Raw genomic sequence first — 22,160 nt, 5'->3', positions numbered from 1 at the left:
CTGTTCCCTCGCGTCCGCCTCGCTAAGCCTAAGCCTACAAAAATGTGGATTTCGTTCGCTAAAATGACTTGGACACACATCAAAATTTGTCGAGTTTGTGTGATAAATAGTGATGTCGGACTTTTAACCACGGCATATCATCGTACAAAGCAATCGAGCATTGTCGTTGGTTTTCCTTGTTTCGCGGACGTGAATTTGGGTTCCAGAAAAGACAGTTGCCCATTGCGTGGGCGGAAATAATTGTGCAGCGGTCGCTTTATCGACTTTTCTTATTGGTTCTCGTGGAGCGTTAATGAAAAAAAAAAGAAGAAAATAATAAAGGTAAAAACAAATCGATCAATAAAAGAAAGAAAGAGAAGAACAAAGAAAGCTGCAGCTCTAAATGCCGTTATCCTAAGGAACATTTATCTGTGTGTAATCCGCTTGCTCACTGTTTCAACATTGCGTTCAAACAGCGTTGAAACAACAGCGACGTTGCTAGACCCTACACAACATAGTGAAGTGACAAAGGCACTTGTTCAGTTCCTGCGAGTCTGTGGCCTTCTGGGTGAACCGTGATCAATTTCGTGTTTATTTTCCTTTTGTGTTTGTTACGTTTTTGTTCTCTTATTTTGATTTGTTTCTTCTTTTTTTTAATTTTTGTTTAGCCGGGAATGGCAAGCCGCCGTAGCGCAGGCTAACCTTTGAGAGAAGGGAGTCACTGAAGGGTCACTATAAAAAGGCTGAGTTCAAAGGCCGAAAATTCAAAAGGCCGAAAAATCAGAAGGTAGAACAGTCAGAAAGCCGAAGGCTCAAAAGGCCGAAGAATCAAATGGTCGAAATACGATGCAACGGCATGTCAGAGCGTTCTTCTCGCGTTTCCTTTCGTCTTTGAGAGGAGGGGGGCATTTTTATACCCCGTTAGCACTATATTATAGCCAACACATTAACTGCTCATATCGGCATCACATTACCCACAGCTGTGTGCATGACCCCGCAGCTCGTCCCTCCTTTCCGGGTGATTTCTTCCCTTCGACATGAACTCTGTCCCGGTCTCACCTGCTTGGAACTCTGCGCTCTAGTTTGCTGTCTACAATCGACCTGGACTTACGTATTCTCTGTGTCTGTCTTGAACATATATATTTCGATGTGTACCCGCTTATAGCCGTACATAAAAAGGTAAAATGTAAGATGATAATGATTCACGGTCAAACATACAACCAAGCATTTATTGAGCACTTTATAGTCGCATTATTACTACAAGGAAAAGTTATGAGCAACAGCTCGCAGAAATTGTTGTACATCCCTGTCTTCTCTATCGTCCAAAATTCTTCGAAGGCGATCTTCGCTGAGGCGCTGTTCTTTTCGCGGAAGGCGGGGTGCATCTCCACGAATAAGCCGCTCTATGCATGTCTCGGTCCTCTCCTGTTCTTGTACCATGGATTGGATCATGGTGAACACGCTGACGTGTTGCGTACCCACCAGCGCATTCTACCGGCGATGCCAAGCCTCGACCCCGTTGATTATCCGAGTTGTCCAGCGTCGACGAGATCGGAGACGTTCCACAGGGAAGGCGGAAACGTCGGTGTGGTACTGATTACAACCGTCCGTCCATCAGCAGTACTGCGCTGTACGGGTCTGCCCAGGATGTAGTTCGTCTCTCACCACTCCAGTAGTGCTGATGCGTCCGCAGTAAATTGTGTTCTCAAGCTTGAATAGGTTTCCCGAACATCGTCCACGGGTAGAAATGCCAACGCAGCAAGCTACCTGACTTTGATGGCGAAGTCGTCAACGTTGTCCGCGTACGGCCTGGTGAGTCCCAGGTTCTGCACCCTTCACCAAGGTAGAAATTTGGGGTAGTTGGTACATAGCCATGAGTAAAATCTTGCAGCCAAAGAGAGGACGGAGACACAACGGTAGAAACACACAACAGCGGAACTGCAGACTCTCAACTAAAGGATTTATTGACAATACGTCAGTTAAAAGGCGCAAGAAAGTAGGACACAGATAGTGATAAAGGTGAGGATAAACATGTTCCAACAAAAGTTAGTCTCCTGCAAGATAGTCAATCTCGACTGGTAAGAGGGACAAAGAAGTTTGACTAACACACTTATCTCCCAGTGAGGAGATTAGGGAGGCCTCCACAATCTCTCGAACATCCTTTTCTTTGAAGCGAGCACAAATGGTTGTAGCTTCGAACAGTGGTTTACATTTGCAAGTGCGACAGTGCACCGCAAGGTGCCCAGAAGGGGTGGAGGCATCAACCTTGCATCTGTGTTCTAGAAGCCGAGTATTAACACAACGGCCACTTTGGCCAACGTACGCTCTCCCGCATGTGAGGGGAATTTTGTATACAACATGCTGCATACATGGGACCAAGTTCTGTCTATGTTTGATTGTACAACCAGCCTTAGAGGGGTTATTGATTTTTCTGCACAAAGACCTAAGCTTAACAGGTGCAGAAAGGACGACCGGAACGCTATACCTACTTGCTACATGTTTAAGGTTGTGCGATATGGTATGCAAGTACGGGATATTCACAGGTCTTCCATTAGGTCGCTCTCTGATATGCTTTTCGGTCCCTTTTACTTTCCGTAGCAGGCTCTCGGCTATGCCGGACAGCAAACACACAGGGTAACCTCCTTCTACCAACTGTTTTATCTGGGCACAAAAACGCGTTGGTCGGCTGTTATGTGCTCCATCGGCTATCTGAAACTACGCCCCTGTACTTTTGGCAGCGCAAGTACTTGCGGGACCATTTTTTCCGTTCACAGAACCAGGGACCTTTTTTTTTTTTTACCGTGGGTTTCGCAACCGGGAATATCGAGATCCTCCCGAAAACTCTGAGGCGTGCACTCTTAGCGAAACGAAAAGGAAACGTCGAATCATTATTATGGGAGGCGACGGTAGAATTTATAGCATTTTTTTCAGCATTACGAACATTACAGCACAGTCCTGTTGAAAGTTACTGTAAAGAATAACTGTAAAGCCCGGCTTGCACTAACCGGAAATACGAGAGATTCTCGTTAGCCTTATGAGACAGCTCGAACACGACTCTGAACACACGCTCTGACACGCTGAACACGCTCTGACACGACAATGTTGTCTCAGACTGTAATTCCTTTATGAGCAGCTAAGTAAGCTTTTGTTCTGGTCTCCCAGGCCATGCCCTAAGTCAGCGGTCCATGAAAGTAAAGAGGAGAGAGGAACCAGGCAGTACGGTGCGCACGCGCAAGCTTAATCCGCGGAAGGATACCGTCCGCGCGGTTTTGCTTTCGCGTCACCAGATGGCAACACAGAATGACGTGTTTCAGACTTGTTTCGCTTGGTTTCGGTGGGTGTTTACGCGTACTCACATTTCATGCTTTTTTTTAATAAAAACTAAAAGTGGTAGACATATAAATTTGGTGTCTATCGACTCCTGAAATATTTCGAGAGAAAGTAAATGGAAAGTTTTTTTTTTCGAAATGGCTATAGAAGTTTAATAAAAACCTGTTCAAAGAGGCAGGAGAAAAATTGTGTATTTTTTCACATTAGTGACTTCGCCGTAAAATACATGCGGCATGTCTGAGAAATCTAGTAACATTATCCTCATCTCGTCTTCCTCTTTATGACGAAACCATCCGCGTCAAAATCTGCGCGGTGGTTACCGAGAAAAAGCATAAAAACTGTTCCATAGGAAATACATTGGGACGGAGAGCTGATGATGGCAATTACGATAGATAAGAATAAACGGCGGCAAATTCTTTAGGCGTGCGCGTGGGAACGTTTTTCTTTCGTTTAGAAACATCTCCTGCAAACCTTCTTCCAGCATTAAACAAACGGGTCTCAAACATATGCCACAACAAAAATGGCCGCCACCGGATCGCCGATACCGCCAAGTTCTCACAGGCTGTTAACCAGAGTAATGACAAAGTTTTGCGGCACAATGCCACACTGTACTAAAATAAAATGAACACGCTGTTGAAAATACTGGTATAAAAATATTCAGGTGGGGGGGGCTCGCTTTTTCTCGATATTTTTACCTGTACCACAAAGCCTGCCGCGTATAGGCCACTCTCGGTCAGCCGAAGAGAAGTGACATATTGTTGAATGCAGCAACAAACAACACAGGGAAGACACGAAGTTGACGCCACGGCTGCTTACTCACAAATGCCAGAACATTTATTTCAGGATGGACAAGGAAAACAATGGCATCTACAATGAACAGGTTTGAAAACCCTAATAAGCTCCACTGCTGTCCCCACTGTTCCCACACATACTTAACAGATAACTGTACAGATAACTGAAGAGAAGTGAACTGAGTTTGGGGAACCCACTAAATCGTTAGTGCACCTTCTGCCGAGTGTCACTAAAATATGTCGCGTGACAGCACACATGACACTGACAGCATGACATGACAGCACACATGACACTAAGTGAAAGTGTCACTCGTTGAAAGTGACACTAAATTATTCCGTCTGACAGGCGTACTACGTCCGGACACCAGCTTTAGGCCTTGTCAATATTTTCTCAGGTTTCGAACAGAAGGTGACAAGGAGCTAGAAGATGATAAATATGCAACAGCAACCGGGACAACAGGCACCGATTCCCCAAAGACAGCCTCCGCCTCCACCAGTGTCAATGCCGAAACCGATCCTGCCGCCGGGTAGTGTTTGTACACCGGGCTTGGAGTACTTGTCACACCTGAACCAGCTGGTCATCAAACAACGCGTAGAACTGGCTGAAGGTATGTTTTGTTACTCGATTATTATGGGTTCACTGTTTACCTTTCAACATCATATGCAAGCTAGCACTACGATTTTTGTTTTTGTTGACGACATGCACTAGAGGGCACTCCCGCTCACGTTCCATGGGCGCTGAGTAACCCTTCGCGGAAGACAGGGCGCCAGAGAACTAGGTAGATACACAAGCACAGTGTATTGTGTATCGAATGAAGTGTTCAGCTTGAAACATATTTTGTTGAATCTGGTGCGGTGACGTCTCAAGACATAGCCTTCAGAAGAAAGCTCGAGGCTAAGGTCAGTGTCAGGGACTGTTAATGTCCGAAAGTTTCAGGTCCGGGAACGAAGCTCAGGTAATTCCTCTGGACGTTCATCGGCGTCGGGCAACATCTGAGGCCCGGAGCAAATTACAATTACAAACAACATAGTAAAAGAAAAGAGTAAGACATGTTGCTACCGGTACGTCACAATCACTAATATTTTTCGTCGTCGTAATACTTTTTGTGACCTTTCGCTGACGTTATCAGCTTGTCATTTCTGTGGCTGAACCCCCACCCCCCCCGCCTGATGATTGTTCCGCCTGATGATGATGTCCACCCTCTTCAGCCCGTGGAGGATTCTGTTGCACCACAATCCTCAGATCTTAATGTGGAACACGGTTACTGTCAGACCTTCCTTCCTACTGGACATCCTACTGGTTACAGCAAAGTACAAGAAGACCATCAACCTGAGTTCTACAGCCAGGCAGTCCGCATTATGGCTACTTCTACGTTACGAGAACAGAAGACAGCGGCACCGTTTGGCCATGTGAGGTGGAAACCACCGGACCCGAAAGCATGAGTGCGTGGTCTTGTACTATGCCATGCTCACCCGCGGCGTATGTTTGCTCACCAGCGGCCGTTGCGGCCGTGATGGAAACACCGCGGTGTTTCCATCTTCTATGACCGACAGGGCTCTACACGTCCCTCCCTCTCAGTCGGGAAAAACATGTTGCACCGTACCACGGCCGTCACAGCTGTGGACTTGGGCATTTTTCCCACTCAGGTTCTGTTATAGACGACTGGATGTTTGCAAATAATCTACGTCACAAAGCCAAGTGTCGCGACACGTCGTTAGCAAAAGAAAGCCTCGTGGGTTGGCAGCCGTCGATCACATGAGTTGTTTTGATGGTTGTTGCCGATTATGGATGTCACTGAGCGAAGGAAAACTTCGTGTCCAGGCATAGAGTACCCTCATCTCACCTCACGAAACGCTAAAACCCAGAAGTACGGGGGCAAAACCAATCTGCGCTTGTTTTGACAACGATCCACTCTTTCTCACTCAGGTGATATCTTGATGTGACGTGCCGCGACGGCTTGGGTGTCATGGTCTCAGCGAGCCGAGCATAGTTTCCGCATATTGCATTGATACAACTAAAAGTCCGTCAAGTGCTTGAAAACGCGCATTGAAATTTTATGGGAAACACGTTAATATTACTTTGTGCCTTGCAGCTCTTCTCCACTTCGAGACGAGAAACAAATACATCGCTTGTAACAACCAGGGTCAGAACGTATACTATCTAGCCGAAGGTAAGTCTTCTCAGACATCACCACATGGTAGAGGCGCGAAAGGTCGGCATAACTTGGGCTTGCAGAGGCAATACGCAGGAGTACAGCGAGCCCACGCCGATCCTGGTTATCATATTGCCCATAACAGGGGTCGGGACCTGCGGGCCCGCGCGGAACAAGCCCGTGACAAAATCCCAGTGCTCATAGCTGTCTCACAGAAAGCGCGGGACTATCTTTGCGTTTGCTGACCAAGAGCGAGGGAGGCTCCGTCTCGTGGATGCGAGCCAATAGAAGGACGCGGAAGCAGGCACTTCCCAAGCTTCTGCTCTCGCCTAAGAGATGGCGCAGCGTTACCGTTATTTCTAGACTTCACTGTATACTGGCCTGGGAGAGTACCGCAAACCGCTCGTGTCGTCTGCTACGGCGCCATTTTTCACCTCCTACGCAGAGCGGCGCTACGGAAGTGGGTACAGAATAATCGGAGTTTCAAACAAACGGCTGTTTTAATTGAGTTTTAGTGCGTGTTTCGAACGCAAAACATTTTGCGGCACAACAGTCTGAAAATGCCAAATTTAACAATCCGAGGTCGATAATTGAGGCTCACTTCGCGACACCGCTATCATCATAAGTGACGGCACAGTGATCGGTCTGCGGATTAAAAGTAACCACATGAGGCAGAGTAAGGGTATCGGGGTCACCGATATTTCAAGCGGAGACATTTATTCTTCAAGACATCTGATTATTTGCAATCCCTGAGTATTTCTGACAGTCAGCAGTGTTGATAGAAATACAAGCAGGATGATCTTGAGTTTCTGCGTTCTAGATGGAGAACACACAAACTAATAAGGTTAACTTGAACCTCCGCGGAAAGATTCATTCAGAGGTGGTATGCCGTCCAGATAATTTTTCTTGTTCCTTGGAGAACTTAATTTTTGCATAGTCATATGCGAACATCATGAGAGTGCTTTCAGAAGTTGGTATTGGGAGCACACCTCTTGGAGTGTCCATTTATTTGATCTTCTGCGCTAGTACCCTCATCCCAACAGATTTTGATCCACACTTTGGTGTTGATTTCCGTTTTTCAATGAGACGTGCACTCACCTGCCGTAGTGCAAACCTCAAGCTGCACAGTAAAAATTCGTTCATCAGTTCTCTGGCAACATTATGGCACTTTGGGAAAATATTATATGATTCTTCACATGCCTCAATTGTCTCGGCTAAATGGACAAGCTCTATCTTGTCACGGATGAGTGCATCTTCATGCTCTCTGAAGTAGCGCTCACACACTTCAAATAGTTCACATGCACTCTCTGAAGGAAGGCAGAGAAGGTTTTCTTTTGTGTAAGATTTCAGTGAAGTCAGTTTGCTTTTTGGAGTAGATGTGCTGTCGTCTTCCAAGCAGGAGGAGCAAATGTCACACAATGCATGTTTCCTCTTAACGTCTCGCACCACGTATCCAGAGAGGTAGAGAACGCTCTCCTGCTCCTCATCGCAGAGTTCCAGTTCGTCTGGCGTAGTTAACATCACACATGCGTTTGTGGGTTTACGGGTAATCTGTCAACTGCTCGCAGTCATCAGCCTCGTAGGATGCATGCTTGCTAGGTTGAAAAAACGGAGCAAGAATGATTCAGAAACTACGTAGTCTGCTCTCGCAGCTCGCAAGTGTAAAACCGCGCGCGAGCAGACGATTTCTGCATCCAATCACGTCTACTTTCCGCCCTTTCCACCGCAACGAGATGTACCGGATATTGTTCTTGCCAGCACAGATCCCGATATGCTATGCCGTTCTTATCAACTTAATTCGTTGATTTAATAACCGACGATTCTGGTCCAGCAAATTTGCAGTGTTTCATTTTCAGCAACGGAGAATCGAATGGTACACTTTATAAACGGGCAAAGGTGTACGAGACCTTCCCTTTAAACTCCCTGGCACGCGGAACAGGCGACTTATACCGTACAACACTAGCAAGCTCTTCAGTACATCCTGCGAAAACCTACTTAACATGCCATGCTTAAACCCTTTATGTCCAATGTAGTAATTCCTTAGTTCAAGTGCTGTTGTAGTTGCAATGACCACTCCACACTGGACAGGTTTCCAGTATGCCGTCGCACTGCCTTGGTTTTGAATTAGTAGGCTTGTGAAGAGCTCGCGGAACTCCTGAGGAAACACCTTGGCTCCTTCTGCCTTTGTTGGAGATAGGTCACTCAGTGCCATAGTTGGGGTTCTCGAGGTCATCAAGGAAAACCAGTGGAACACCTTCGATGAACCACGCCGTCGTTATAGCTTTGATGTCCATTTTGTTCTGTTCGACAAGGTATCTTATGGCAGCAGCCACAGCATGGCTGAATATTGCACAAGCTGGTCCAACGTTCATTTTGGAATAGTGGCTTGGGCTCAAGTGCTTCATTTTCAAACGGGGAGCAAGCTTCAAGCTGTGTGTCTCATCAAACCTACAGAACTCTTCCACATACTTGATAGACACCTAGGAAAGAGAAAACATTGGAACTCGGTAACTGAAATCACAAAATGAACAAGAACTACTACCTCATCTGTAGGCAGGTTATGCTCCTTCACGGTCTTGCCATCCAACAACAAAGGCTGCTTACGGACAAGATGACCTCTCAGGGTTTTCAGAAGGTGTGGTGTATCTGCAAGGAAATACAACTTTCGGCCGCTGTCACATGGATGAGGGCACGAAACATTCGGCTTTCCGTACTTCGTTGCTGTAATTCCGCAGAGCCTCCAAAGAGCTTGGTTCCCACGTCCCATGTCGCTAACTACAGCATCCACAGATATTCCAAGCAATTCACTCCTCTTAACGATATCAAAGATTACTTTAACGACTGAAGCATCAAATGAATCGGCTGAAAATTACAGAAATGGGAGATATAAGCACATATACATATTAGCATGATAAACCTAGCAATACTGGTATAAAAACAGGAACAATGTTGACAGCACAGGTCGTATTCGACTGTTTGCTTCCAACGGGAAGTGACACCACCCAACATAAAAACTAAAGCATGTGTGGCCAGATAGCTTTCTGCTGTAGGGTTTGATGGTGGTATTGTGGGCCTGCCTGAATAATGAAAGTGATCATGCCATGTGGTTCTACTGTCACAATGGACCCTTTCCGACAACGGGTATGCGCATGCCCATCCCCTAAGTCCACCATCTTTGAGTGGAAAACATCGCTATGGACCCACCTGCGTGAGACTGTCATGTTCACTGTGGGGAGATAATCGGTTTCAAGGTTATGCGGACGTTTGAAGCGTGGTAACAAGCACAATGCGCTTTCACTCTTTCCGCATTCTTCTTCCAATCTTCTCTTGCTACTTTCCTACGCAACGTGCAGTCCGAAAAGCGCGTCACCATTATTGGGGGAAAAGACACGACGTTCGACATTCCGTCGCCAGGGGCGACGCGAATATGGAAATGGTCCATTGTTTCCAATTGTTTGCAGTCGGCTTACCTTTTATAGATTTGGTGGTATTGTCATAGTTCGGACCTGGGCTAAGTTCCATTTCATCAAGCATTAGCACTGCATGACGTTCTTCACCACGAAGGGTAGCCACCTTAGGTGCAAGAGCAGCAAAGACCTCATTCAGGACACCTACAGTGGAAAGTGCAATCAACACATGTTACGCTCACATCAGACATACGACTGTACTTGGACGAAACTTTGTTTTCTATATGTGCTTGAAGCGTCCGTTCAGCAGGAACAGGATAACCTCCATCCCTTAGGCTGTTGTGGCCCCTGGACCCACATGCTACTCTTAGCTTGAGACCTTTTTGTATCGTTGCTGGTGACCACGTCCTCCCGCGCATTCTGGATTTTTCAAGGGCTCGACTTTGGTCTGGCGCAAACAAGCGGGAGAAAGAAGTCTTCAGGTTGTTCCTTTCTCTCTCCGCAGCTCTTCTCTTTTTCTGTTCAATCTTCAATTGTCTTTCCAGTTCGAGAATGCGCTGATTAAGAAGGCGATGCATGTTCATGTCTTGCTTGGGTTCGAACCATTGTGCTACTATGTCAGATGATGGTGTGGGCTCCGGAACATCAATATGTTTTGCACTCAGTGACGTTTTCAGAAGACAACGGCACTCTGTATCAACTGCACAACTTGCAGCTTCAGAAGCAGGTACCAAAACCACCTCTCGGCCAGCTATGCTGTCAATTGATGCACCTGGAGGCTGAATATGCGCAGTGTCAGCTATGCTACTTCGAACGGCCGGAACAGGTTCACTGCCTCCCTCGGGAATATTGCATGCTCTGGGGCTTCTCTGTTCCTGTTGTTGAAATATCCGTTATGCCTCCTAAATGTGCTCTCCCTCAAAATATCAGCTATGAAAAGAAGCTAACTATTGTGGTAACGAGCACATACCATAACATGTAAACTAATCTGTTCGTTTCCAATTGCCAGTGTAGGCTTCCACGGTATGAAGAACGTTGTCCTTAGACTGTGGCAAGGCGTCGTTCCGTAGCAATTTGCTCAAAGGCTCGGCAGACCGAGCGTGTGGTGCCCCCTCTTGTTTGCGGGTTGTCGATGAGAAAAGATACTTGGCACTGCAGATTTGGTTTCGCTTTCTTTTCCCATCAGCACGGTGGTCTTCAAATTGGTCAGCTTCAAAATGATCCTGATAATGATAGTTCATGTTACATTTAGTTCGTATCACATTAAGTAAGATTTCACGATTGACAGTTGCTTTTGAAGGACATGTACCCAGATGTATGCCAAAAATATCCCAAACCGCAAAGCTTCTCGTTCTTCGTTAGTTCTGATGTCCACTCCAATTTTTTTTACGCTGAGTGCTGCTACGATACTAGAAAAACATCGACCTGAGAACAGAGACATGTACGCATCCCTTTTTTTCTTCCAAAAACCCCTTTACCAGTTCCGCTCAGCAACTTCTTTATCACGTCTACCCCCTTTTTGTTTGGTGCAACCGACAACGCACTGACACCACATGTACCACGAAAGACTGAGAGAGCACTAGCTACTCACCTCACAAAGCACAGAACTTCTTGTGGGAATAAAGTTTTTCCTGTTGGTCCTATGCAGCCAAACCTGTCGCATTACAGTGTCGTTTTTTCCGGACGGAATTAAAAAGACGCTCTTCCCCTTCTCTTTCCTGTTCGTGCATTGATACGCGCAACACACAGGCATTACGCTAATTATCAACACCTGCTATGCTTTTGTATTATGGCCTCAGCAGACCAAGACACTCCCGCTTCCACATGCGATTCCAACAGAGAACAACAAAGCGGGAAGGTGAAATATGGCTGCTCCGTGCCTCTCGATTGATCCCACCAACCTCCGTACCATTATCCGTTGGCCACGTGACGTCGTTCGACGAATCCATGGCGGAACAGCGAAAGGAAAAAGGCCGCGGTACTCTCCCAACAACAACTTCATTTTGACTTTGGAGAGTGGCGAGGTTCATCGCCAGAGGTGATACTCTACCCCACTGCTGGTGGGAATGTGGGGAATAAAATAACGAGCCCCTTCACAATAACGATCGAAGTCCGATGGTGTCCTGAAATGTCAAAAGAGCATTCAGCACAGAGCGTTGCTGGGCTGGATTGGGCCAGGGACCAAGCAATTTCGACAGGGAGAAGAGGCGAGAGTCCAGCTGACGAAGAGACTCGGAAAGTGCGGTTCGGGAAGGTTGGTAGTGGGGGCAATGAAGAAGAATATGCTCCAGATCCTCAAGAGCACCACACTGGCAGCAGGTGGGAGAGTCAACTTGTCTCAAGCGGTAACGCCACTGAGCTGTGAAGGCCACATCCAGGCGCATTCGGTGGATTAATGCAGCATCTTGACGACAGGTGTTTCGTGGCATGCGGAAAGCGAGCGTTGGATCAACTCTGCTCAACATAGAGGGGGGGAGAGAGAGAGAGAGAGAGAATGTCGGTTGTCCAAACTACTACTCCCCCAGTATACAGTGACTCCAGTTATTTCGTAGCGTGTCGCAAGGCTTCTGCCAGGTCGCACCAATCTAACCAACCTGTTTTGCCTGCCGCAAGGCTTCTGCCATGGCGCACCAATCTAACCAACGGCTTCGCCGTCCGTTAACCTGCGTACGCCACTCCCGCTTGGCCTCGTTCCCTTGTTGACAGACGGTGAAGCCGTTGGTTGGATTGGTGCGCCATGGCAGAAGCCTTGCGGCAGGCGAAATAACGGCAGCTACACTCCCGTGCGAGCCTCGTTCAGCCGTTGGTTAGATTAGTGCGCAATGGCAGAGGCCTTGCGGCAGGCAAAACAGCGACAGCTGCTGGTTAGCGGGCGGCGAAGCCGTTGATTAGATTGGTGCGCCATGGCAGAAGCCCTGCGACACGCGAAACAAAGGTAACGCTGCGCCATCTCTTGCCCTTACCTGCAGTACCTGCCCTTCGCGTGTTCCTATTGGCCGACATCCGGATGGCGGAGCCTCCCTCACTCTTGGTCAGAAAACGCAAGGAAGGACTGTAAAGGTTCCCGACCCCTGGTATACAGCCTCTGCTATTTATCCTGCTCCCTGTACGGCAGCTTCTGGTCTCCAGAACGTTCAAAGGATTGTACTTGTAGAAAAAAAAAAAAAAATAGTTGTTTTGGAGACTAGCCCCTTTCGGAACAAAATGCACGGAAGGCTGTGTGCAATAGGCTGAAGTGGAGCAAGTGCAGTTTAGGGCACTAGAAGCTGCTAATTGTCCCCTAACTTACTCGATTTTTCTTAAAGTGTGTGTGGTGCAACCTTCAGCGCTAAAACTTTAAACTGAAATTTATTCCCATATACATTATAACACACATTCTGTACTATAAAATCCCAAACCCAGTACCTCGATAACATCGGGGCATCTACACGTTGCGCGCGGGAGATCAAATTCGTTTTCAAGTTCCAATGTTTCATTATTTCTCGTGTATCGTGCAACGCAGCGATAAAAATGACGTTCGGCGCGTAGAAAAGAACGTGAGGTTCACGTGAGCGTTTGGCATAGCAGAGTCCTCTTTGAGTTTTACGTGACTTTTTCTTTTTCTGGAGATGGAGCTACTGTTTCCTGCACGAAATTGCTGTCAAGCGGCATTGGACCTAATCATCGTGTTCACGTTCGACCGAAAACCTGGCCTGAAGTCCTAGAAATTATGTGTGTGTGTGAAGGGAGGGGCAGCTAAGGGTGCCCACCTCCACTCAGACTTCCGGTTCAAGGTATCGTGTTGGACTCCGACCTAGCGTAGCACTAAAAACTTGTGTATGGAGAAAGGTAACCGAACAACCGTGTGCAATGATATCCCTGATTTCCTCAGGAAATGAACAGAAATTATGGCTGCACATAGATCCCATTCTGATGCATTTGTTTGGGTAGCTTGAACGGACGGTCACATCCGTCCCAGTCGATCCTGAAACTATACTGTAATTTTATTCGTCGTGAACCACTGAGTCCACGGTATCGAAAATCCCACGCGAAGGAGTGGCGTAGTCTGACCGTTATTCGACGGAATACATAACAAGAACAAGCGCAGGATGTTGAAAGTATGCCGTAATTTACCTTTTTCATAACGGCCTATGCGCATCCGCATGACCTTGAGGCGCCGAAGAGGGTTATTTCCGTCGTCACTATAGTCAGTGACAACTTAACTCCTACAATAGGGACCGCGCTGGTGAATAGTTATCGTGCCATTTGGTCAGAGCGTACTACGGGTGCCATTCATACCCTAGTCAATGTTTCATCTAAAAACATATGTACAGTGAAACCTCTCACCTGGGACACCTGCGTACCTGGGGCACTCCCCTAAGTGGGACTGCATGAGAGGGAACACGAACCTTTCCATAGGAAATACATGGGAGCCATCTTCCCTAGTGGTGGTCATTTCTTCTCTGACATAACAGCCAGCCAGTGAAGATGCCAAAACGGAAGCTTCGGGAGCTGTGTTCAGCATAGACTTGATTATCAATGAGGAGCAGTGTCCGTTATTGGATGAACATGCTGCAGTGGACGATGACAAAACACGTGTGTGTATGACCTACGACGAGTTAACCTCGGTGGACGCAGCGAGACGGAAACCAATAGAAATGGAGCTTCACCAAAACGAACATTTAGTGATGTTCAGAGTGCTTTGATCCTTTTGGAACAGTATGCATTTCAAACACTTCCAGAGGTCTCCCAAGACATAGTGGCCCTCAGGTCAAAGATGAACACTGCTCACCTGAACTATGTCTGAAAAAATTCCACACAACCAACAATCGCAAGTTTCTGTTCTGTTTGAAAAGAATACAAATAAAATATTTTTAGGCTGTCAAGTCTGCTGTCTTTGTAATTATTTTTCTTTTAAGGGTATTTCATTCGGGCATCTTCTGTAAGTGGGACACCTCCAAAAGTGGGATAGCTGAACTGGGAACCAAAGGTGTCCCAGATAGGGAGGTTTCACTGTACCTGTAATCGTACGCCTCAATGTACAACGTTCGCACATATTTCGAAGGATGTTGCTGACAGACCGTTCTGTAACGATTCTGGGCGAAGTATTAAAGGCTACACGAGGCGAACGAGTAGTAAAGCTGTTCAACTCACCTTTTCTGCTTTCGTATACTCGTAACAAAAGAAGCTGTAAGCGCATGGCTCGACTTGCGACTGTGTACACAATTATTCCGTAAGTTATGAGCACAAATGCTGCAGTAGAATCTTATTCTTCGAAAGTACACGGTAGTTCGCTGTTTCACATCGAAAAAAAAAAGAGAGAACGGGAGAATTCGTCTTCGAAATCGCATCTCTGCGAAACACAATCACAACAAGCGGACGCCATGTTTTATTCCCGTCGGACGGTATGTGGTGACGTCACGGAGCTATGGACAGGCCTTCTGTATGTAGGTGGTGTTGGGCGAGCGCGAACTTTTATTCGCTGCTTGTGCCTTGGAAAAGACATCCTCCCAGCTGCTACGCAGAGGAGGCTGGCGTCAGCCCGCGTAGAAATGGCGCCGTCCATTCTTTCGCGCTCCACGTAGGGGTATACGACGTTGCGCAGCCGCATGGGTGATCCCCAAGTTTCGAGTGCAACAGGAAAATGATGACGCGTCTTGCCATGCAAGATTTCTAGAGTCACGGATAAGAAAATACAAAAGGAGGGTGAAGTAACAAATTCAATACACCTAAAGTTTCTGTATGTTTTAATCATTTGATTAATAATAGTTTTGTCGTGAATGCAATATGTAACTCTCGAAACTGTTTCCATTTTTAAAGAAATATAGATAACTATTAGGGAAAAATTACAAGAAAATGTTAATATAAAAAAGTGTAGATAATTCGCATCCTATTTTGCTATACCGAGGAATGCAATATTTTCGGTTCAATCAATCATGAATTGAACAGCATATAATATACTGTAAAATATCAGTATGCAGATAGAAGATTCACTGAAAGAATACTCTGCCGTACGGCTCTCACTGAAATGTGTTTGGTAAGTATACGCGTTCCATAATGTGGTTATTTCCGCTTGTGAACCCGCACCTTGGCATACACGTAACTAGTTTGAAGTAAAAAGAGCAAGAAAAGAGTCAAGACATCGCCCTTCTCCTCTGAGCGCCGCCTTCTCACTCCTCTGCTTAGGGAGTGACATCACGCCACCTCTGCAGCTGTGGAGGGCGCGTTCATCTTTAAAATTTGTTTAATTAACATCTAAGCACTTTTCGGACGAAAAAATTAGTCAAGTATATTGTCGGCCGATGGCAACCATAGTGGCATCGTTTGCAAAGATGGGTTTCTGTGTGCGAAAGTCCCTTTAAAGGAGCAATGATGATGATTATTCGAGTGTTTATGGCGCATCGGCAGCAACGGTCATAAGGCGTTAAAACATTGGTTAGGTTGCAACTAGTTTAAAATAATTGCATTCTTTAATAACAGCAAGGAATGAATGCATAAAACATCAGTTTAAAACTACAAAATGGCGCATTATGGCCTAAGCTGCCCTTGCGCCATTGAACTCCCAATCATCATCCCCATCATCATCAAAACTACAAAAAGTTTACAATCTCGATGTCTCTTAAGAAATTACTCTACTAAGAGGGATGATAGCCTCATCACCAAGCAATAGTGCAAGGTGCGAAGAGTTTAAAAATATGTATCAAACTCTCTAAAGTGATGCTTAAAGGAGCAATGAGGTGATATTTAACGTGGACTATAACCCTGCCTCATTTATCGAGCCACGGCCACGTTGGAGCAAGCGGCCGCGGACGGCGTCCCTGGAAATGTTTCTGTGCTTTCCTTCTTTGTTTGTTTCTTCTCAGCTCACACGCTCCTCATACCCGCTTGACCTGCGCCGTCTACGGTCTACGTCACGTATCACATGCGAGGGGAATACTTTACGTCACGACGTTCCCTCATTCTTCGGTACGCTTTTTTCGAGAGTGGAGGATATTTTAAAGGTGTGCGCGGAACAGAGGCCTCGCGCTTCCGTCGTTCTTTCGCAGGAGCTCATCGTACTCGTTGCGGAAGACTCCATATAGCTTGCTACAGGAACCAATAATCATAACGATAGGTTTCTGTGCAATTGTTACAAAAATGCAATGTCGAAAAATAAAAGTTTGCGTGTCGCCATATTGTAATCATCAGACAAATTACCCGTTTTTGGACTCGTTTGACGTCCCTGGTTCCGGAGATACCGCTTCAACGTATATCTGTGATCCTTTCCAGAGAGCGGGATGTGTGTTCGGAACTGCATGGATGCAACTCGATGCTTCGAAATGTACGTGTGGGACACCCAGAACAGGATTGTGATGAGGTTTCTCCGGCCACTACGATGGAGGAGCACCTACCAGTATTGTTGTTGCTGTTGCCTTTTGCAGGTTAGGACCCACGTTATTTTTTCCACTTCTCAACCCTACACTCTTAGAAATGGATCTTCTATCGTGTCTTCTACAGACAGCCGAAAAACGGTAATTTTGGGGTTTCTACGTAGAGATCACGCGAAAGCGCGGGAATGACGTCGCATCACGTGGTTTCCCTCGTAGAAGCCACAAAAGTGGCGTCTGTTTTATGCTTCACACAGTTTCTTTATTTCCCGGTCGTTTCCCCCTCCCCGCCTGCTCCTGCTTCCCCTCTCGCCCGGCGCAGGCTTGGCAGGCAGGCTCGGAGGGCAGGCTTGCAGTCAACAGAATTTTTTTCAAAGGGGATTGAACACATTATTTCGGCAAAGTTGTGAAATTGTGGCAGTGATACAGTGAATATTGAACTGAATATAATATCAATTGAAAGTTTACTTAAGAGGCCATACCAGTCGCGGAGCAACTCCGATTCACGATTTTCCCGATTCTAGATGGCGCCACGCTCGCCGTCCTTATCACACCGTTCGCCTCCGACTCTCGAAATAATCCCCATTGTGCACGGTTGACCTCTCAAGTTTAAGGCGCCCGGCGCCCTCTGCGTTGTTCCGAGTGGTAAAGTGTCGGACTTTGCCACGAAAGGTCCGCAGTTCGATTCGAGACATTCACGTCTTTTTGATTGTCTCCTATTGCTACATGACAACTTTATTTTTATTTGTTTGTTCTCATATATTTATGCTACAATTATTGTTTTCACAAGCCACTACCGCCTGTACTGACTGATTATGGAATGTTAAATTACTCTTCGTATTGTTTTACTAGAGCATACTTACTGTATGCCGAGTTGTCGACGTACAAGTGTGATCGGATAGTACGGATGCCGGTATCTCGGAGGCTCTCAATTGGATCTACCAGCGGCTATAAATTAGGCTATGAACATTGCCTACACACAGCGCTTACAATGCCAGTCTGCAGAATCTAGTGCTCGAAACGGTATTCCCTTTTTTTTTTTTTTTGCACTCGCTTACATAATATTAATAATAATAATTTTACTCAAGAAAGCAAACTACAAATACAATAAAACAGGCCCGTCTGAGCCGAAAGGCTTGTGGCACTCGCCCTGAAGCAGCCAGCGGCATAGAGTTTGACAGTATATGAACATATAAAGGTACTACATCCTATAATAAAGTTGCGGTAACGCTTCTTTTAGTTTGTACTTCGATTCCAAAGAAAAACTGTCGAAGGGGAGCTCATTAAAGTTGCGGGGTACATAGCATTGCCTGCGACAAAGTCCATATTTTGTGTGTGAGAAATGCACAACAAAGTTAACCCGCCTGCGTCTAGAAGGGCAGCATTCGCTAACCGGGGTCCTATACACTCTAAATCGTTTCACACCTTCAAAGGTGTAAAATAGGTGTATTAACAAAGATCACACCCCTTTCACACCCTACAACTTTGTTTTGGAAGTTCCTGAGGGCGTAACAATGGTGTACTACACCCTCAGGTGAAATATGGTCATAAGTGTGTCGCCTGGATGTATAAAGGGAGTATGTTTATTTTCGTTCACATGGACAAAAGTAAATATATACAACAACAGGGAACGGGAAATTACATTACAAAAGTGCATGGCGTGGATTTACAACACGTCTACCATCAGATAATATATGCAGATTTAGAAGATCTGTTGAGATAGTGCTTAAATTTCTTAAAACACGTTGCTCCTCATTGCAAGACAGAACAAATACATGACAGCGCTCATCATACTCAACTGCAGTTAATGTGTGTATGAGAAAAATGGTATCAGAGTTAATAACATATATACCTGCAATCTCAACGAACACGGGTAAGTCCTCCTCTGAAGGTTCTTTTGCGACAACACAGCCAACAGCAAATGCGTTATCATTACCAACTGCACTTTTCACATAGACTATAGATTCTGCGTGAATATCACGGTCATGAATGAAATGAATGTAACTCTGAATTGCTTCTGGGGCATGTTGAAGTAGTATCTCCTTGGAACCATCAGTAGATGTGGCATTTCTGATGAAGGGTTGCGACCACATATACATTTGATAAAATGTATGTCTTCTTGCTAAGGGTTGCTCCTTGAAAGGGTTACGTTCTTAAAATTCCGAGTTTTTCTAGCAACATCTTTAAAATGCTAGTGTTTAAAGGCTATATACAGCTGCCATGCTTCATTGCCATGCACAGCTGCCATGCCATACATGACTGTCGGCTGTGCATGTTTACACACATTTAATCACCTTGATGTGCATACATATATGGACCTCAATGTGATTATATGCAATATGCTGGTAATTGTGAATAAACAGTTACCAGCATATTGTCACGAACCCAGCAGTTTTATTCAGCGTTACACCCTTTACACCCCAATTGCCATGAGGGTGTTAAAGTACACCTTAAAAGGTGTGCGCCATGAACATTTTGATTTACACCCTTTAAGGTGTAAAACGATTGAGTGTATGAGGGGTCCCAAAAATGTTTTTACAACATGCAATTTACCTTGATAATAACTTGATTATTCATACAAAATGACATTTTGATATGTACATTTCTGGTAAGTAAGCATTATCAAATATCTGAGTTCATTTACAAGGCGTTGGTGCAAAACACTTTTCAAATTTTCCGTCGTAGAACAGACTTCTTCTTACCCGAAAACTTCAGTAACATATTTGAAAGGCTCCTTTCCTCCATGTTCTCCCTTCTTTTTCTTTTACCTTACACCCACTCAGAAAAATGTCAGTCGACAACCCCAGTGACAGAGGACCCCTTTTCTTCTGGTGTACCAGGTTGCAAAACCGTACAAAGGAGGTGAAGGGCGATAAAGGCTTCGGGTCGACACACGGAAACCAACCAAAAAGATATGGGAAGGTCGAGCGGCAAGGCCTCGCAGCGGGAATCGCGATATCCCCTACACAGTCTTTTTTTTTTTCTGAACGCCAAGAGGAACGATCCGACAAAAAATAAAAGGACACATTGGAGAAAAATAATAACTATGGTCACCTGACAACATAACAGGTTCTTGTTTGAGTGTGGCAAAAAAGTACAGTTCGGCTTCCTTATTATGTGGGACAGGATAATATATGCATTCCTTTCTTTTTAGAAGAATTTCTGAAGCGTAAATTTTTACTCAAGATTTCGTTGTGTTGAATGCTGAGGTCTCAGTTAATTCAATCTAAACTTGAAAACGTGAAATTCGGTCGTGGAAAAGCTGAAGAACTGCACACCATGTGAGCCAAATTTATGCGTATTTTAGGAAAATCACTATTCTTGAAGGGCAACACAGATGCAATTACAAAATTGGGGTTTCCAGAGATGAATATGAGCGCTAGTTGCCAAATGAAGGAATGATTACGGATAGAAGTCGTTTCATATAATCAAATCTCGCGCGAGATGCCAGATTTTCTTCCCCGGAAAAAATGTCCCCAGGCAGAACCAGGGAAAAATGTCCCCCGGAGAAATCGTCTCGGCAAGAACGAAAGCCGTTTGATCGAACGCGGGACATTTGGTCGAAAGTCATTTGATCGAACACCGTTTGATCGAAACGGCAGCGGTCGTTTGATTGACTTTTTTATTGCTTCGTTTGGAGCAGTTGACACCTTTTGAAAAAGTTGAAACTTCGTGTAAAACCCATAGAACTGTGTATGTGAACTGTCGTTCTAATATTGTATATCAGATACCTCTGGAATGTGTTTTTTGTTATATCGGCCAAAGTAAACGCTGCCTAAATGATCGTTTGCGGGAGCATGCCCTCGAAGTAAAAAAATAACGATTGTTCTTCCGAATTGGTAAAACACCTACAAGTCTGTAGAGGTTGTGCGCCTAGATGGCATGAAACCCTTGTAATGTCCAGTGAAAGTGACCTCAACAAAAGGCTTATGAAGGAAATGCTGTCCATTATCTCTGCTGGGAACTCTGTCAGCAAGCCTTCCCTGACCTTCCCGGTGGTTTTGGGGACGTTCTTACGTTCTCCTCACCCGTCATTCTCACCCACTTGAACCCTTACATGTTTGTGCTGTTAAGTAAACTTTCAGCTGTGTTTGAGACCTTGTCTGTGTTTGTCGTTTTTCTGTCCCCTAGTCTCGGGTTTTAAGTTATGGATCTATACCACCAGCTCGCTTGCTACCTCTCTATCCTCTCGTTGTCTATTATCTTGTAATTTTGTTTTGTTATTCGCTACTTTCTTCTACTTCGTCCTACTACGGATGCCTCAGTGGGATCACACCAATATCTTGCTCTGATATGCTCCTGTTCAGTCTGCTCAATTTCGGTGGGGTCACTGAAGTCAGCGTCGTCAGAGCTTGAAGTCGGAGAATCTTGTTCACTTGAAGGCCCTGCCTCAGCAATCTGCAGTCGAAACGTGTTGTAGCAGCTCACACATATTTCGTCGGTGTCGTGGACATGGACTGCCCCCGAGGTGCTCAAGATGGTCTTCAAAAGCCCTGAACTTATCAACGATACCGGCCTGAAGTTCTTGTTTTTTTTTTTTTTTTTTTTTTTTTTTGTCATTGAGTGTAGTCCGGGCAGTATAGTCGACTTCTGGTGTGGCTACGGCTGGCCATGGGGAGCGCAGAAGTACACGTTACGCCAACGACAAAACGAAATCCATACGTAACACCGAGGAAAGCAAGGCCCTTGTCTTAAAATGTGGACAGCGGCGGGAACCCAGTAGACGCCTAAAGACCGTGTTTTCTCACGCAGCGCCATGACTTTCTCACCCATTGGAAGGCTAACTCCTTCAAATATTTCTAAAAGGAGTTCACCTTGAAGAAATAAGGGACCGGACATGTCCTATCGTTCCCAGGAAGACCAGACGACTAGTCATTGGGCGATCTCTCGGCATCGTGGCACATCACCTGAGTGTTTCAAATTCCGTCTTTGTTCATAAGTAGAAGAAACCTGCAAATAACAAGACAAAATTATAAGAGAACAGACGTCTCGCGCGTCGGTTCGGCAAAGCCGGAGTATTTACAAATGCCATGTTTCCACGTCCGATTTCCTTCAAGCACGTAACCTTGAAGGGATTAACCGGGTGGGAAAGCCTAAGCAACCAACTTCTGCTTGTCTGCGGACATCACAGTGATCTGTGCATATTACTATAGT

General features: G+C 45.7%; 1 protein-coding gene and 1 pseudogene across 1 annotated transcript in view; one reads left to right on the top strand and one right to left on the bottom strand.

Moving 5' to 3' along the window:
• Positions 1–22,160, top strand: part of LOC135372475 (phospholipid scramblase 2-like) — a 36,893-nt gene that overhangs the window by 2,542 nt on the left and 12,191 nt on the right. The window contains exons 2-4 of the mRNA XM_064606082.1: positions 4,496–4,708; positions 6,194–6,271; positions 16,909–17,060. Coding sequence (XP_064462152.1) covers positions 4,528–4,708; positions 6,194–6,271; positions 16,909–17,060 — 411 coding nt within the window. The 5' untranslated portion in view covers positions 4,496–4,527. The remainder of the gene's footprint in view (positions 1–4,495; positions 4,709–6,193; positions 6,272–16,908; positions 17,061–22,160) is intronic.
• LOC135372426 (uncharacterized) lies at positions 6,452–9,020 on the bottom strand (annotated as a pseudogene).

Source organism: Ornithodoros turicata, unplaced genomic scaffold (assembly GCF_037126465.1).
Source record: "Ornithodoros turicata isolate Travis unplaced genomic scaffold, ASM3712646v1 Chromosome15, whole genome shotgun sequence".
Lineage (NCBI taxonomy): Eukaryota > Metazoa > Arthropoda > Arachnida > Ixodida > Argasidae > Ornithodoros > Ornithodoros turicata.
The sequence above is the reverse complement of the archived record's forward strand: the minus strand, read 5'-3'. Positions and strand labels throughout refer to the sequence as shown.